The 15,087-nt window shown below is 49.2% G+C and overlaps 2 protein-coding genes across 2 annotated transcripts; one reads left to right on the top strand and one right to left on the bottom strand.

The window, feature by feature from the left end:
- Positions 1–516: 516 nt before the first annotated feature.
- On the bottom strand, positions 517–9,537 carry strn (striatin, calmodulin binding protein; the record flags this gene model as incomplete). Its single annotated transcript, XM_079730038.1, has 18 exons — positions 517–686; positions 992–1,078; positions 1,170–1,271; positions 1,425–1,565; positions 2,238–2,408; positions 2,575–2,696; positions 3,247–3,294; positions 3,701–3,876; positions 4,293–4,381; positions 4,609–4,764; positions 4,873–4,983; positions 5,095–5,227; positions 5,317–5,407; positions 5,634–5,798; positions 6,093–6,171; positions 7,334–7,401; positions 8,366–8,469; positions 9,343–9,537. 18 exons carry the CDS (start codon positions 9,535–9,537, stop codon positions 517–519), a joined length of 2,208 nt encoding a protein of 735 aa, XP_079586164.1.
- An 873-nt stretch (positions 9,538–10,410) lies between these two features.
- map1lc3c (microtubule-associated protein 1 light chain 3 gamma) lies at positions 10,411–11,946 on the top strand (the record flags this gene model as incomplete). The annotated part of the gene is made up of 4 exons (XM_079730061.1): positions 10,411–10,480; positions 10,563–10,618; positions 10,708–10,814; positions 11,775–11,946. The coding sequence occupies exons 1-4, from the start codon at positions 10,423–10,425 to the stop codon at positions 11,944–11,946; spliced, it is 393 nt and encodes a 130-aa protein (XP_079586187.1). The 5' UTR covers positions 10,411–10,422.
- Between the last annotated feature and the right edge of the window lie 3,141 nt (positions 11,947–15,087).

The raw sequence follows: 15,087 nt of genomic DNA, 5'->3' as shown, positions 1-15,087 counted from the left end.
GTTCGCCGGGGAAACGCAGTCCCAGGAAGTATTAGACCCAAACCCTGCACATCCAAAGACTACTAATAAATACTGAGAAATACTTGTAACGCACTGCTAGACAAAGTACCCATTAAACAACACAAGCTAATGTCTTTGATCGACACCTGATCACTGTTATCCATGAGTGTTGGAGGGATGAAATCCTCTGGTCCAGGTTTCTACCTCCTGGGTTCCAGCCCCTGATGGATCCCAGCCCCTGATGGGTCCCAGACCACAGCTTCATCCTCTAGAACCAGTCCATACCTAGAACCTTAGACCACAACCTAGAATCAGTCCATTTCCAGGACACTAGACCAGAACCAAGAAGCAGTCCATGTTCAGAAACCTGGACCAGAGCCAGTGTGGTTGACAGGGCCAAACCTCTGGGTACCTGATTTGGAGGGTCAGTTCGGGGGTCAAAAGTCATATGATACTTCGGGGTGGTTGAGGTCCTACGATGTGGTCTGGGTCGGAGGTCATAGGATGGGTCAGAGGTCATACGAACACCTTGGCCAGGGCGTCGGCCCCGGCGCTGGCGATGTAGCACTGGGTGGGGTGGAAGGCCACGGCGTGGATGGACTCATGGAACTTCTTGCGGTGAGCGCTGAACTCCTGCAGACAGGTCCGGGTCTCCATGGTCCAGAGGCGGACCGAGCAGTCATGGCCTGGAAGACGGACCGCACACACTGCTTATACAACATGGGCGCTAGGAGGGCCCGGGGCCATTTCGGCAGAACCAATCCATATTCAGTGTAACATTTGTATCTACGGGGGCGGGCCTTTAATGACTAATGCATTAATATGCAACCTTCATCAATTTTTTATGATGATAATTGTCCTCACAAAATACATCATATGGACATGAAATGGCAGCTGAGGTCCTAACCTTATGAATAAATAAATTAATTGTAATCACCATTTACACATACAGTGTGTGTGTGTATGTATGTGTGTGTGTGTGTTTACTTACTCCCAGACAGCAGGTAAAGTCCATTGGGGTCAACAGCTAAACAGGTGACAGCGTCCAGGTGAGCCAACATGGAGTGGATCACTTTACCTTCAAGAGCCAGAGCAGTTAATCACAATGAGCAGACAGGTGAGATTCTACCTGTGTTTGAGGTGCACCTGGTAAAGGATGGTGAGTGTACCTGTGTTATTGTCAAAGAACTGGATGTGTCTGTCTTCCTGGGCAGTGATGGTGATGGGTACGGTAGGGTGACTCAGCACTCTGTTGATTCTGCAGGGGGTGTCTGCAGCACAAAACATTAGTCAGTCACTGAATTCGAAGACAAAATGAAAAACATTTCAAACAGACAAACGTATAGGATTACATCGTCCTTCACGTAAACCAATCATCAGGGAGTGTTTCTGGTCTAGGTTAAGTTACCTGATCACTAGGTTACCTGAGGTAGTGTGTGAGTCCATCTTCAGTACCAGCTGCTGGGTCTCCAGGTTGAAGAGTCCGATGTGTCCGGTGCTGAACGAGGTCACCATGTGGTCCGGCTCACTGCCCACCACATCCAAGGAGCTAGGGACTCCCAGGTCTGAGACACAGACACACCTGTTGTTACCGCACCTGGTGTGGTGACACACCTGGTGTTACCACACCTGGTGTCAACCACACCTAGTGACAAAACACTCTGGATCACCACACCTGTTGACACTACACCTGGTGTTGCCTGGTCGCAATACCTGCTGGCACTGCACCTGGTTTTGCTACACCTGGTAGCACCACACCCGACGGCACCACACCTGATGGCACTGCACCTGGTGGCACCACACCTGGTCACACCACACCTGGTCACACCACACCTGGTGGCCCCACACCTGGTCCCACCACACCTGGTCGCACCACACCTGGTCACACCACACCTGGTGGCCCCACACCTGGTCGCACCACACCTGGTCACACCACACCTGGTCACACCACACCTGGTGGCACCACACCTGGTCACACCACACCTGGTGGCACCACACCTGGTCACACCACACCTGGTCGCACCACACCTGGTCGCACCACACCTGGTCACACCTGGTGGCACCACACCTGGTGGCCCCGCACCTGGTCGCACCGCACCTGGTCGCATCACACCTGGTGTGACGCCTGGTGCCAGCATCAAGACCCTTCTGTCAGAGTGGCTATGTCATAAGACAACTGTGATGTAATGGCACAGTGGTTCATAAGGCCATGGTGGCACCATGGGCTACGACCTCACCTCCCCTCTGGTTGAAGGTGGCGAGGGCGGGGCTGGAGGTGGCAGAGGCGTCCCACAGGCGAAGCGTCCCGTCAGCCGAGCAGGACAGCAGCCGGCGGTGGGGGGCGCAGTACACCAGACCCCAAACGGCGTCAGAGTGACCACACAGTGCCCCCTGGTGGACGGACGGCTCTGCAGCAGGAAACATGTGTCAACACTTCATGCGTTGCTATACATTCAAGTTGTACTAGGTCATGCAACAGACATTCAGATCACTGCAGCGCGCGGTCAGGGTCCTTCTGAGCCAGGGGGGCTTGGGGCTGTGGCAGGACAGGGCCTGGGTAGTCCCAGAGCATACCATATGGGTCATAGGGGTCGGTGTTGAGGCTGGGGGTGTTCCAGCTTTGGATGGTACCGTCCACCCCCCCGCTGAAGATCTGCTCTCCTGTAGAGCTCATAGTGACACTCAGCACCGCTCCACTGGGAACACACAACAACGGGTCTAGTTATACCGCTCTGTTTGGGTTCTAATGGTCTGGTTCCACTGGTCTGGTTCTACTGGTTACTTATTGTTACACTGGTCTGTTTGCCTTCTACTAGTCTGTCAGGGTTATAATGATCTGTTATGGTTATATTAGTCTGTTATGGTTCTACTAGTCTGTCAGGGTTCTAATGGTCTGGTTCTAATGGTCTGTTAGGGTTCGACTAATCTGTCAGGATTCTACTGGTCTTTTAGGGTTCTACTTATCTGTTAAGGTTCTACTGGTCTGTCAGGGTTAAACTAGTCTTTTAGGGTTCTACTGGTCTTTTTCTACTGGTCTGTCAGGGTTTTACTTGTCTTTTAGGGTTTTACTGGTATGGTTCTACTGGTCTGTTAGGGTTCTACTAGTCTGTTAGAGTTCTAATGGTCTGGTAGGTTAGGGTTCCACTGGTCTGGTAGGTAAGGGTTCCACTGGTCTGGTAGGTAAGGGTTCTAATGGTCTGGTTTTACTGGTCTGGTTCTACTGGACTGTCAGGGTTCAGGGCTCACCTGTGGGCCCTGAAGGTGTAGATTGGTTCCAGGTCCAGGGCAGCACACCTGAGGTCCAAACAGAAGAGTTCATGTCATCATACGGTCTGGGTTCTGTCACAGACTCACCTTCAGGGTCAGGCTCAGGGGTCTAACAGGTTCTAGGTGGGCATGGTCTTGACTGTGTTTGTGTGTCTGTGTGTACTTCTTGGTGGGCGTGGTCTGGAGTGTGTTTGTGTTTCCGTGTGTACTTCATGGTGGGAGTGGTTGGGTGTGTGTGTGTTTGTGTGTGTACTTCTTGGTGGGCGTGGTCTTGTGTGTATGTGTGTGTGTGTGTGTATGTTCTTCTTGGTGGGCGTGGTCTTGTGTGTGTGTGTTTGTGTGTGTACTTCTTGGTGGGTGTGGTCTTGTGTGTGTGTGTGTATGTGTTCTTCTTGGTGGCCGTGGTCGTGTGTGTGTGTGTGTGTGTGTGTACTTCTTGGTGGGCGTGGTCTTGTGGAGGTTCCAGAGTTTGAGGGTGTGGTCGGCCGCAGCGCTGAGCAGCAGGGGCTCCACGGGGTGAAAGGTCAGGCCGTGGAGGGCGTCCAGGTGACCCCTGAGGGTGACCTTGTGCTTCCAGGTCTTCAGCAGCGTCTCTCCGCTTGGGGCTGTCTGGGGGGGGGCAAAGGTCAACGCAGGGGTCAACTTCAAGGCTAAATCACACGTATGTGCGCAAAGATCCATGAAGATTCACATCGCTACTCAGAGACATGTGGCCCTCTTAGGGGCTGCACCGAGATATGATTGGCTGATGATTGGCTTTGGCTGATGATTGGCTGAAGATTGGCTAATTGGCCGAGCGTAGAACAGCGCAGTGCTTTATGTTTTTTCTAGAAACTAGAACAAAGTCAGTATTTTGAGGTGGTTGCATGCAAATGTTTGCACTTCTTTTGATGGAGCAGACCCAGTAGCAGGCTCTCTGCCGCCCCCTTGTGGCAACGCTGGGGTGGCCAAGGCTGGACCCTGCAGGCCGCTCGGAATGAGGTGATGTCCTGTGATCGGGATGTGGTGTCATGTGATCGTCTCACCTGGTAGGTGGGGCTAAGGGCCTCGTTGGTCAGGTCTGCCAGCCCCTGGTCAAAGGCTAAGACCTCGCTGGACCCACCCAGGACCAACCCTATTGACAAACACACAAACACACATATTGACGCACACACATCAACACGCAAACACAACACACACACATATTAACACTCACACACATGCCACACACTCACGTATCAACAGAAACACGCACACATATTAACACACACACATTAACAAGCAATCACACATCCATATTAACATCACACATGAACACATACACATGTAGACATTTACACACACAGGCATTTAAGCACACACACTCTCCCAAACCTTCTCCAGGGTGTGTGTCTTCCAGCTCCGGGACCCCAGGGGGTCCGAGGTCAGGGAGCGGCGGGGTGGTGCTGGGTGGGAGGACCCCGTCGTCCGGGTCGACCAGGTGCGCCAGCATGTCCTGCAGCTTGGAGCGGTTCGGCCCTGCAGGGGGGCACAGTACAGCTGTTACAACGGTTACCATAGTAACTGCTGGCCAGAGAGGCAGGGAGAAGAGAGGGAGAGGGAGAGGGTGGTAGTAGTGTTTCTTACTATTCATTCCTTTCCTCCCCCTGCGTTCCTTCCTGTATTCTTCTTTCAGCTGGCTGATGATTCGCTGGTCCACCTGCCACGCCCCGCCCCCTGGGCCACGCCCCTCATCCACTACAGGCGTCCCCCCCCCCCCCCCCCCCCCCAAAGAGGTTGAGAGTTAGAGAACCAATCACAACCCAGGATCATTACGATTGTTGTTAAAATTCTCCTGATCCAACTCACCCCATTGGCTGGCGTCTTCTATAGACCCGCCCAGCGCGGCCGGTCGGTTCAGGAAGTCAAACTCTCTCAGAGCCACCTCCATGTCCGGGTCATCACTGAGGTCAGAGGTCGTGGAGGTCGGGGTGGAAGACCTCTGGAAAGACACAGCCATGTTAATGTGTGTGTGCTAATATGGATGTGTGTGTGTGTGTGTGTGTGTGTGTCTGTGTGTGTGTGTCTTACAGAGTCCAGCTCTGAGGTGTGTTTTGTTTGTTCTTCCTCCTCATCTTCATCGCTGACACTCTCCTCCAGGACCGCTATGATGTCCGCCATGCTACACACCAAACCAACACACACACACACACACACACACACATTTGAATACACACAGACGCAAACATTTGAATACACACACACACTTTTTCATGCACACAAACATTTTTAAACGCATACACACACACACCACACACATTTTCATAAACACACACACACACACAGACACATACTTTAATACACACACACACACACACACTTTAATACACATACACAAACACGCAGACCTGATCATATCCGGGTGGTGTTTCTCTCTGAGGACCTGGTCTGGAGGACCCCGGCCCGGCAGGTCTCTGTGGTCTGGGTCTGGAGGACCCAGACCCAGCAGGTCTCTCAGTCTCTGGGACCCCACCTCCTGGAGGACCCCAGTGCAGCCCACCTCCTGCAGGTATCTGGTGAGGGAGGGGTGGGAGAGGGGGGTTGTAGGTTATTGACCTCTAGGGTCTCTACTGCCGGCTTACCTCCAGCAGGATCTGACCCCCTAACGGCCTATCAATGACTGTCTACAGAGGGAGAGGGGTGGGGGGTCTCTCTGTACCAGTCTGATCCCCTAACGGTCTGTCTTTGACTGTCTACACAGAGAGAGAGAGAGGGAGAGAGAGGGCGGTCTCTCTGTACCAGTCTGAAGCCAGGACGACTCCAAACAATCGTCCATTTACTGTGTGTGTGTGTGTTGGGGGACTCACTGGGTGAGCAGCTCTCTTCCCTGACTCCAGTTTAGCTGATGTGCGGTGGTGGGAGGGGAGGGGGGAGGTTCTTCTTCATCTGAAAGAGAAATAGAGCATCTCATATAAAGAGTCTCTAAAATAGAGCATCTCATATAAAGAGTCTCTAAAATAGAGCGTCTCATATAAAGGAATCTCTAAAATAGAGCATCTCATATAAAGAGTCTCTAAAATAGAGCATCTCATATAAAGAGTCTCTAAAATAGAGCGTCTCATATAAAGGAATCTCTAAAATAGAGCATCTCATATAAAGAGTCTAAAATAGAGCATCTCATATAAGTCTCTAAAATAGAGCATCTCATATAAAGAGTCTAAAATAGAGCGTCTCATATAAAGGAATCTCTAAAATAGAGCATCACATATAAAGAGTCTAAAATAGAGCATCTCATATAAAGGAGTCTCTAAAATACAGCGTCTCATAAAGAGTCTTTAAAATAGAGCATTTCATATAAAGAGTCTAAAATAGAGCGTCTCATATAAAGGAGTCTCTAAAATAGAGCGTCTCATATAAAGGGTCTCTAAAATAGAGCGTCTCATATAAAGAGCCTCTAAAATAGAGCATCTCAGATAACGGGTCTCCAAAATACAGTATTTCATACCTTGAGACTAATATAGAGCATCTCATATATAGAGCTTCTAAAATACAGCATCTCATATATAGAATCTCTAAACCCGAGCATTGCATATATAAATAGCCTCTAAAATAGGGCCTTTAATATATAGAGCCTATATGATAGAGAATCTCATATAAAGAGCCTCTAATATATATAGCTTTTAATATAGTTATACATAGATCCTCTAATCAAGAGTATGTTATATAAGAGCATCTTATATAGAGAGCCTCTAATGTATAAAGCCTCTAAGAATGACTATATAACAGAGCATCTAAATAATCGTAAAATTCTTAAAGCATATTAAATAGAGGGCCTTTATTTAAGAGCATCCAACATAGAGCATTTAATAATAAGAGCATCAAATATATAGGCCATCAAATATGTAACGCCTATGATAAAAGCATCTCATACAGAGCAAATCAAATATCGACCATCTGATATAGAGCCTTGGATAAAGAGTATCAAATACATAAAGGGTCTCTGTATAAATTCTCTATATATATGGAGACAATATATTAGATGCTCTATATATAAGATGTAAACTATTATTGGAAAAGAGCTTCAATTGGAGTAGGAGACTGTAATGACCTGAATCATAAGTGGGGGTCTTGAGATGGCACTGCAGGGGTCCGGGGCCAAGGCCCTGGTGCTGGCTCCTGGGCAGAGAGGAGGGGAGGGGAGGAGGATGAGAGGAGGAGGAGAGGAGGAGACGAGGGGAGGAGGAGAGGAGGTGAGGAGGAGGAGACGAGGGGAGGAGGAGAGGAGGGGAGGAGGAGACAAGGAGACGAGGGGAGGAGGGGGGGGAGGAGGAGAGGAGGGGAGAAAGAGGAGGGGAGGAGGAGGAGAGGAGGGGAGGAGGAGACGAGGAGGGGAGGAGGAGACGAGGAGGGGAGGAGGAGACGAGGCGAGAAGGAGACGAGGGGAGGAGGTGGCGAGGAGAAGGGGAGGAGACGAGGGGAGGAGGAGACGAGGGGAGGAGGAGAGGAGGGGAGGAGGAGACAAGGAGACAAGGGGAGGAGGGGGGGGAGGAGGAGAGGAGGGGAGAAAGAGGAGGGGAGGAGGAGGAGAGGAGGGGAGGAGGAGACGAGGAGAGGAGGGGAGGAGGAGACGAGGCGAGAAGGAGACGAGGGGAGGAGGTGGCGAGGAGAAGGGGAGGAGACGAGGGGACGAGGAGACGAGGGGACGAGGAGAGGAGGAGGAGAGGAGGGGAGGAGGAGGCGAGGAGGAGGGTGTGTGGGCAGTTAGCGCTTAGCTAACTACGCCTCACATGTGTTGCTAATCGCAGGGTTTATCACCATCAGCTCCTTAGCCTTACAAGATAATCTGCTAACAATTCGGTGATTATCCAGTGCCAATGTGAATGCTAAACCATAAGGGAGCAACACATCATAATATGATGAAGAGTAATATTCATAAATCATACCCACACATTTAATTTGACAAATTCACAGGATTACAAACATTCGGAGTGTGTGTGTGTGTGTGTGTGCCTCTCCTAGATAAGCGTGTATGTCTTTCTGTGTGTACCTCTCCTGGCTCTGTGTGTGTGTGTACCTCTCCTTGCTCAGTGTGTGTGTGTGTGTGTGTACCTCTCTTTGCTCAGTGTGTGTGTGTGTGTACCTCTCCTTGCTCAGTGTGTATTCCAGCATCTTGATCCTCCTCAGCATGTCTCTCCTCAGGTTCTGTTGCCCCCTCCTCTCTCCCTGGAGGAGGGAGACCTGGGTCTACACACACACAGTCAGACAGACAGAACAAAACACACAGACACAGACACACAAACACATAACGAAAACACACAAACACACACACATAACAAAAACACACACACATATTTTAGAGGCTTCATCTCTTCCTGCGGGTTAATCCTGATTGGTTGAGGGGCTTGTGAGGCGTCATCAAGTCCCGCCTAACAGAAAGTTATAACCTTGCTGGAGGAGAGAGCCAATAAGATAGGTAGGGTAAGCTCTTACGAGAATGAGACACATTTAGCAAAATAGAACAAGGGAATGAGAGAGTGAGATAGTAAGAGAAAGAGAAAATAGAGTGAAAGAGAGAGATAGAGAGAATATAGTGAGATGTTGAGACAGTAACAGAGAGAGAAGAGTGCGGGAGTAGAGCGTGAGATATTAAGAGAGAATTCAGAGACAGTATCAGAGATAAAATAGTAAGAGACAGATAGTAAGGAAGAGAGAGAATATAGTGGGAGAAGAGTGAGACCGTTGAGACCGTAAGATTGAGGGAAAAAGTGACAATTGAGACAATTTGACAGTAAAATAGATAATAGGGTGAAAGAGAGAGATACTAAGGTAGAGAGAATTAAGTGTCAAAAAGAGTGAGACAGAGAGGGTGGATTAGAGAGATTGGAACATTAAAGTTATGTCCGGTCATGTTTTACTTGGTTATACAGAACAGATGGTTTATTCGGTGTGTGTGTGTGTGTTTGTGCGTATGCGTGTTTGTGCGATGTGTGTGTTTATGCATGTCGGATGTGTTTTTGTGCGTGTGCGTGTGTGCGCGCGCATGTGTATGTTGGCGTGCGCATTCACACTGCGTGGCCTTGGCTAGACAGAAACTACCGCTCGATATCCTACTCTTACCTGCAGTTCAGCGCGTTCCACGTCCCATCGCGCCCTCTCGAGCTCGAAGCGCGCCCACTCGTGTTGCATGTACCGTAATATCTCCGGAACGTTGTAGCGGGCCCTGGCCGCCTCTCCTCCGACCGCCGCCTCATCCTGCTGGGGCACCTTACCGCAGCTACTGAGGAACACCCCCGGGCCAGCCTGCTCGTCCATGCCGGGCCAAGCGGTCCTCCACCAGGGTTAAGGTAGCGCGTCTCTCCGCTGGCAGACCCGCGGCGCCACAGCAGCTGGATGTGTCGATGACGTCAGACCAACAAGCGCATTGGCGGGGTATCGCAAGCCCATTCGTCCTTCTGCGTGTCAGCCACGGAAATCCGCCAATCGGATGTTAATGCGCGTGGTGTTGACGCATTAATACGCCTTTTGGACTCGAGCGCTCGGTGCTGATGGAAAGCGGGGCGCGAGTGACTAAAGTGATATTTATTGCATCCTATTGTAGCGTAGGAGGCCTACATAAATATAGTATATTTTGTATCAAAATATGTGAATAAGTGTATATTGAAAATATAGTGAATATAGAAATATATGATCTATAATAGAGAAATATATATTTGTATATGCACACTAACAACCTGTATGAGTTGCGATTTAACATGATGTTTTAATAAAACCTGTGAGCCAAAGACTTATGAGATGATTGTTAATATGTCATAATCAATTAAGTACATGACATTTGATGTTATCGTATTAAGGCCCGACTAAACGTTTCTGTACATCTCTTAGCTTTTTTCTTGTTTTTATTGATATACCTTATTATCATGCTTTCTGCTGTGAGCTTATGGGTAAATAAAGTTAACCAAGTAAAATCATACCCACACATAAATCCAGCTGTTATTATTATTTTCACGTTTTTTTTCCCAGTAAGGATTTCGTGTCTCGTTCAGTGACCGATGGAGCGTGTGTGCGTTAATTAGACTCTGGGTAATTGGCTGTCCCTGCTGCGCATGCGCTGCGGCCATGCTTGTCAGGTGGCACGTCACAGGCGCCAGGCTATTTAGTTGGAGACGCGGAGAGCCAGACGGGAGAGACCAGAACACCATGCCGCCCTATGACAAACCCCAGAACCAGAAGCCCTTCAAACTCAGGAAAAGTTTCGGTAAACAACAACAGCAACCTCATATGCGTATATAAGTTAAACAGATCCATCCCCTCACTTTCTCTTCTTTTCCACGCAACAGCGACGAGGAAACTGGAGGTTGACGGTATTCGATCCAAGTTCCCCAACAAAATCCCGGTAAGATAACTATCCATGTTGAGGGGTGACCTCTTAACCCAGATGTGTGTGTGTGTGTGTGAGGGTGCTTACATCTGTGTATCGACCAGGTGATCATTGAAAGCTATCAACGCGAGAAGTACCTTCCTCCTCTGGACAAGACCAAGTTCCTCGTGCCCCAGGAGCTGACGATGACCCAATTCGTCACCATCATCAGGTGCGTTCTTATGAACTGTTTACCTTTGTATTTTACAAAGGGAGTCATGTTTAGGTATGTTCAGGAGTTCTGTGTGATGGGGTTCCACATTCCACCCTACGGTTCCCTCACGGTGTTCTTTGCGGACTGGCTGCGCGGTAATTGGCGTCAGCCGGTGCACTGCTCATTAACCCGTGACCACGGCAGCAGACTGTCTCTCTCTGGTGACTCAAACAGCCTTAGGCTACTGGCATGGGATACGGATGTTTACATTTTAGAAGCATTTTAACAAGCAAAATATAAATAATGCTATTAATTAAAAGGTACATTATGCAGTGCAATCTAAAGTAATCCGTAGATTAAATTAGGTAATTGTTCTGAGATTTCATCAAAATTGTTTCCCAGAGCCGTAGAGACTATAGTGTACCTTAAGGGTTATAACTATCTGCGGTGGAGAAGGGAAGATGTAAGGATATTAAAGTTGCCTCTACATCTTTGTACACGAATGACGTTGTGCAGTTTGCGTTTTAGTGTGCCGGATAGCCATAAAATATCCTCCATCACTTTGGGTCGTAAGTCTTCCCATTAGAACCTTGCGCTAGAAAAGCATTGTATTTCTTGACCACATTACGGTGTCACAACGATTATGCAACGTCAAATAATCTTTAAATCCATTAACTATTGCTGCGTCACTGTGTTTTGGGAAACGCCCGGCTCAAAACATGGTCTGTTATTGGTCCAGGCACTCATGCCACAAACCACTTGAAACCGACTATAGCCATCCATGCGTTTACTAGAACACTGGTCAAAGGGTTATTTTATAGTTTACTTCCCCTCGGATAACCCTGTCGGACCCTGTAATGTGGGGGCTCTGTAGCATGGGGTTTCAATGGGATCACCCTAACCCAGTGAAGGACGATGACGACGGTATGGGGTCCCATGGGGCTGAGGAGGTATGAGGCTGAGTTCCTGTGTGTTCAGGAACCGAATGGCCCTGCTGCCCACGCAGGCCTTCTACCTGCTCATCAACAACACGGGCCTGAGCAGCATGAGCCTCACCATGGCCCAGATGTACCGGGACCACCAGGACGACGACGGCTTCCTCTACATGACCTACGCCTCACAGGAGATGTTCGGCGCTGCCTCTGCATGACCTGCACCTCACCGGGAGGTGTTCGGCGCTGCCTCTGCATGACCTGCACCTCACCGGGAGGTGTTCGGCGCTGCCTCTGCATGACCTGCACCTCACCGGGAGGTGTTCGGCGCTGCCTCTGCATGACCTGCACCTCACCGGGAGGTGTTCGGCGCTGCCTCTGCATGACCTGCACCTCACCGGGAGGTGTTCGGCGCTGCCTCTGCATGACCTGCACCTCACCGGGAGGTGTTGGGTCCCGCCAGCTGGTCCCTCCTCTTGGTGCTTCACGTTCCGTTTAAAGAGCTGCTTCTCACTTTGTTTTCATGTGTAAATAGAAAAATAATTTTGTACAGAGTTGTTTTTAAAAAGAAATCATCAGAGGATTGTGATACAGTATTTTAAATGAGTGTATTCAAATAAATGTCATGTCTTATTCCCAACTCTTATGTTTTATTAATCTAGTCTCCACTTGGTGGCCCTCTTCTGAACGGATCGTCCTGAGAGGGCTTCTAAAAGCAGATTTGACTACTTCAATTAGTTTATGCAACTATAAATGTATGCATATTTAAATATTGCATTCAGTTCTGTTGACTGGCCCAACTGGCTGGGGTCTGTTTTAGAAGAGCTCTGGTCTTAATCCATCCTGGCCTGTAGAATAATCCAACCCTAGGCTGTCTGGTCCTGCAGCTGCTCAGACTCTGTATCTGTGAGGCTAGCCTCCAGGCGGGGGGTGTTTGAGTCCATGATGGGCTGGAATTTCCCCCCCTCTGCGTTGATCACATGCCTGTTTGATCTGTGTGGGAACTAGGTGTCTACCTGCAGTCTGGATCTCTAACGGAAACTATTGCCCACCACTAATCCTGTCTGGTCTTTAGGTTTTCCTGGTTTTGACTCTAGGTGTAATCTTGCCCTTAACGGCGTGGTGTATTGTAACCCTTGATAAACGGGGTGGGGGGGGGGGCTCTGTTCAGGTTTGTCCAGCAGGTGGCATCAGAGCTCCACTTGGGTTGTCTAGTATCTTGTTTCTTCCAGTCTCCGGCAGGGCGCCGGAACGTCGTGGGTTTGAACGCCACTGCAGTGTTTTTCTTATATTTGCATGTAGGGACGGTCAATTGTGTGTATATATAAAAGCCAAGGCTAATTCCCAGCAGAGTGTAGTTGGGTTCTCTGTTCGGTTTGGTAAGCTTAACTCTAGCTAGCGTTCTTGGGCAAGGCCCAGGACTGTTCAGTGAACAGTCCATTATGATTAAGTATATTACATGTGTACTGCAAAAGTCCAATCTCGTATGTTAAAATTGGTTTAGTGTAGGCCTTGTAAAAAACTACTAGTACTTGAGGTATGAAAGCTAAAACGGGAGGTTAAAATATATGAAACTAAGTCTCGTAATACCGTACATGGCCACGGGGTGGAGCATGCGCAGCGGGTTGGAGATTAGACGGAACGACCCTCCGGAATCCAGCAAAGCGCGGGAGACTGGCCACCTGCCATGTGGTCCCTAGCCAAGTGTATTCTAGGTAACGTTGAGTCAGGCTGATCTCGCTGGAGATTCTGTTTCTGTGTGTGTGTGTGTGTGTGTGTGTGTGTGTGTGTGTGTGTGACCCTCTCCATCAAGGCTGTTCTCCACATCTCTCCGTCTTCTCCCAGAAGAAACCACTCCCTTCCTGTTTATGAGAGAAGGATAGGATTAGGCTCGTTGTTGATGCATGTGCTGGTTCCCAGCGATCTCTCTGGAGGCCCTTCAACCACAACTTTCCAAACCTTGGACCGTTTCTGGAAAAAGAGTTCCGCCCCCAGACGATCTGAAATACATGCTTGTTGTGAAATCGAAAAGTGTTCCTACTGGGAAGGATGATGTAATCTCTGCTGGCATTGGAGATGGAATTTCCAAGCGCTTGACTAGGCTGTTGTGAGCAATAATTACAATGTAACTTACTGTCTGTTAGCCTTCATTCTACTGTAATTTATTGTCTGTTACCATAAATTATAATATAACTTACTGTCTATTAGTCTTCCTTCATTCTACTGTAATTTCCTTTCGGTTAATAGCATTCGTTCTACTGTAAATTCCTGTAGTTTAGCTTTAATTTTTCTGTAAATTCTGTCTTAACAATAAATTCTAATGTAACTTCCTGTCTGTTAACATTCCGATTTGAGAAAACTTTGAATACATTCTCTAAGGGGTCTTTGTACCTCTGTCGGTTGGCACTGCTCCAGCAACACAGATCCTCTCTATCAGTCAGGAGGCTCACGTTAGCCGGACTGCTATTGTGCTAGCTATCCCGTCCTCATGAGTGGACTGTCTGTCTGCCTGGTGGAGGGAGGGGGGCAGTAAGAGAACACCATCCAGTCTCCTTCTCATTCAACATGGCAGACACTGGACACCGTGTGAATCGGTGGTGGACCTTCTCTCATCAGGATCTAGTTCCCCCACCTGCAACGGTGCTAGGTACACTGGAGGTTAGATAGAGGGTCTGGTCCACTGGAAGGTCTGGTTAGGTAGAGGGTCTGGTCCACTGGAAGGTCTGGTTAGGTAGAGGGTCTGATCCACTGGAAGGTCTGGTTAGGTAGAGGGTCTGGTCCACTGGAAGTTCTGGTTAGGCAGAGGGTATGGTCCACTGGAAGGTCTGGTTAGGTAGAGGGTCTGGTCCACTGGAAGGTCTGGTTAGGTAGAGGGTCTGGTCCACTGGAAGGTCTGGTTAGGTAGAGGGTCTGATCCACTGGAAGGTCTGGTTAGGTAGAGGGTCTGGTCCACTGGAAGTTCTGGTTAGGCAGAGGGTATGGTCCACTGGAAGGTCTGGTTAGGTAGAGGGTCTGGTCCACTGGAAGGTCTGGTTAGGTAGAGGGTCTGGTCCACTGGAAGGTCTGGTTAGGTAGAGGGTCTGGACCACTGGAAGTTCTGGTTAGGCAGAGGGTCTGGTCCACTGGAAGGTCTGGTTAGGTACAGGGTCTGGTCCACTGGAAGGTCTGGTTAGGTAGAGGGTCTGGTCAACTGGAAGGTCTGGTAAGGTAGAGGGTCTGGTCCACTGGAAGGTCTGGTTAAGTAGAGGGTCTGGTCAACTGGAAGGAGTGAAAAGTTGTAACTGGGTCTTAACTGGAGGTTCGCTGCCAGCTGTCTGTCATTCATCTTAGGTTTATTTTGGACATACCACCCTCCTCCC

This window comes from Pollachius pollachius (genome assembly GCF_949987615.1).
Source record: "Pollachius pollachius genome assembly, chromosome: 2".
Classification (NCBI taxonomy): Eukaryota; Metazoa; Chordata; class Actinopteri; order Gadiformes; family Gadidae; genus Pollachius; species Pollachius pollachius.
The sequence above is the reverse complement of the archived record's forward strand: the minus strand, read 5'-3'. Positions and strand labels throughout refer to the sequence as shown.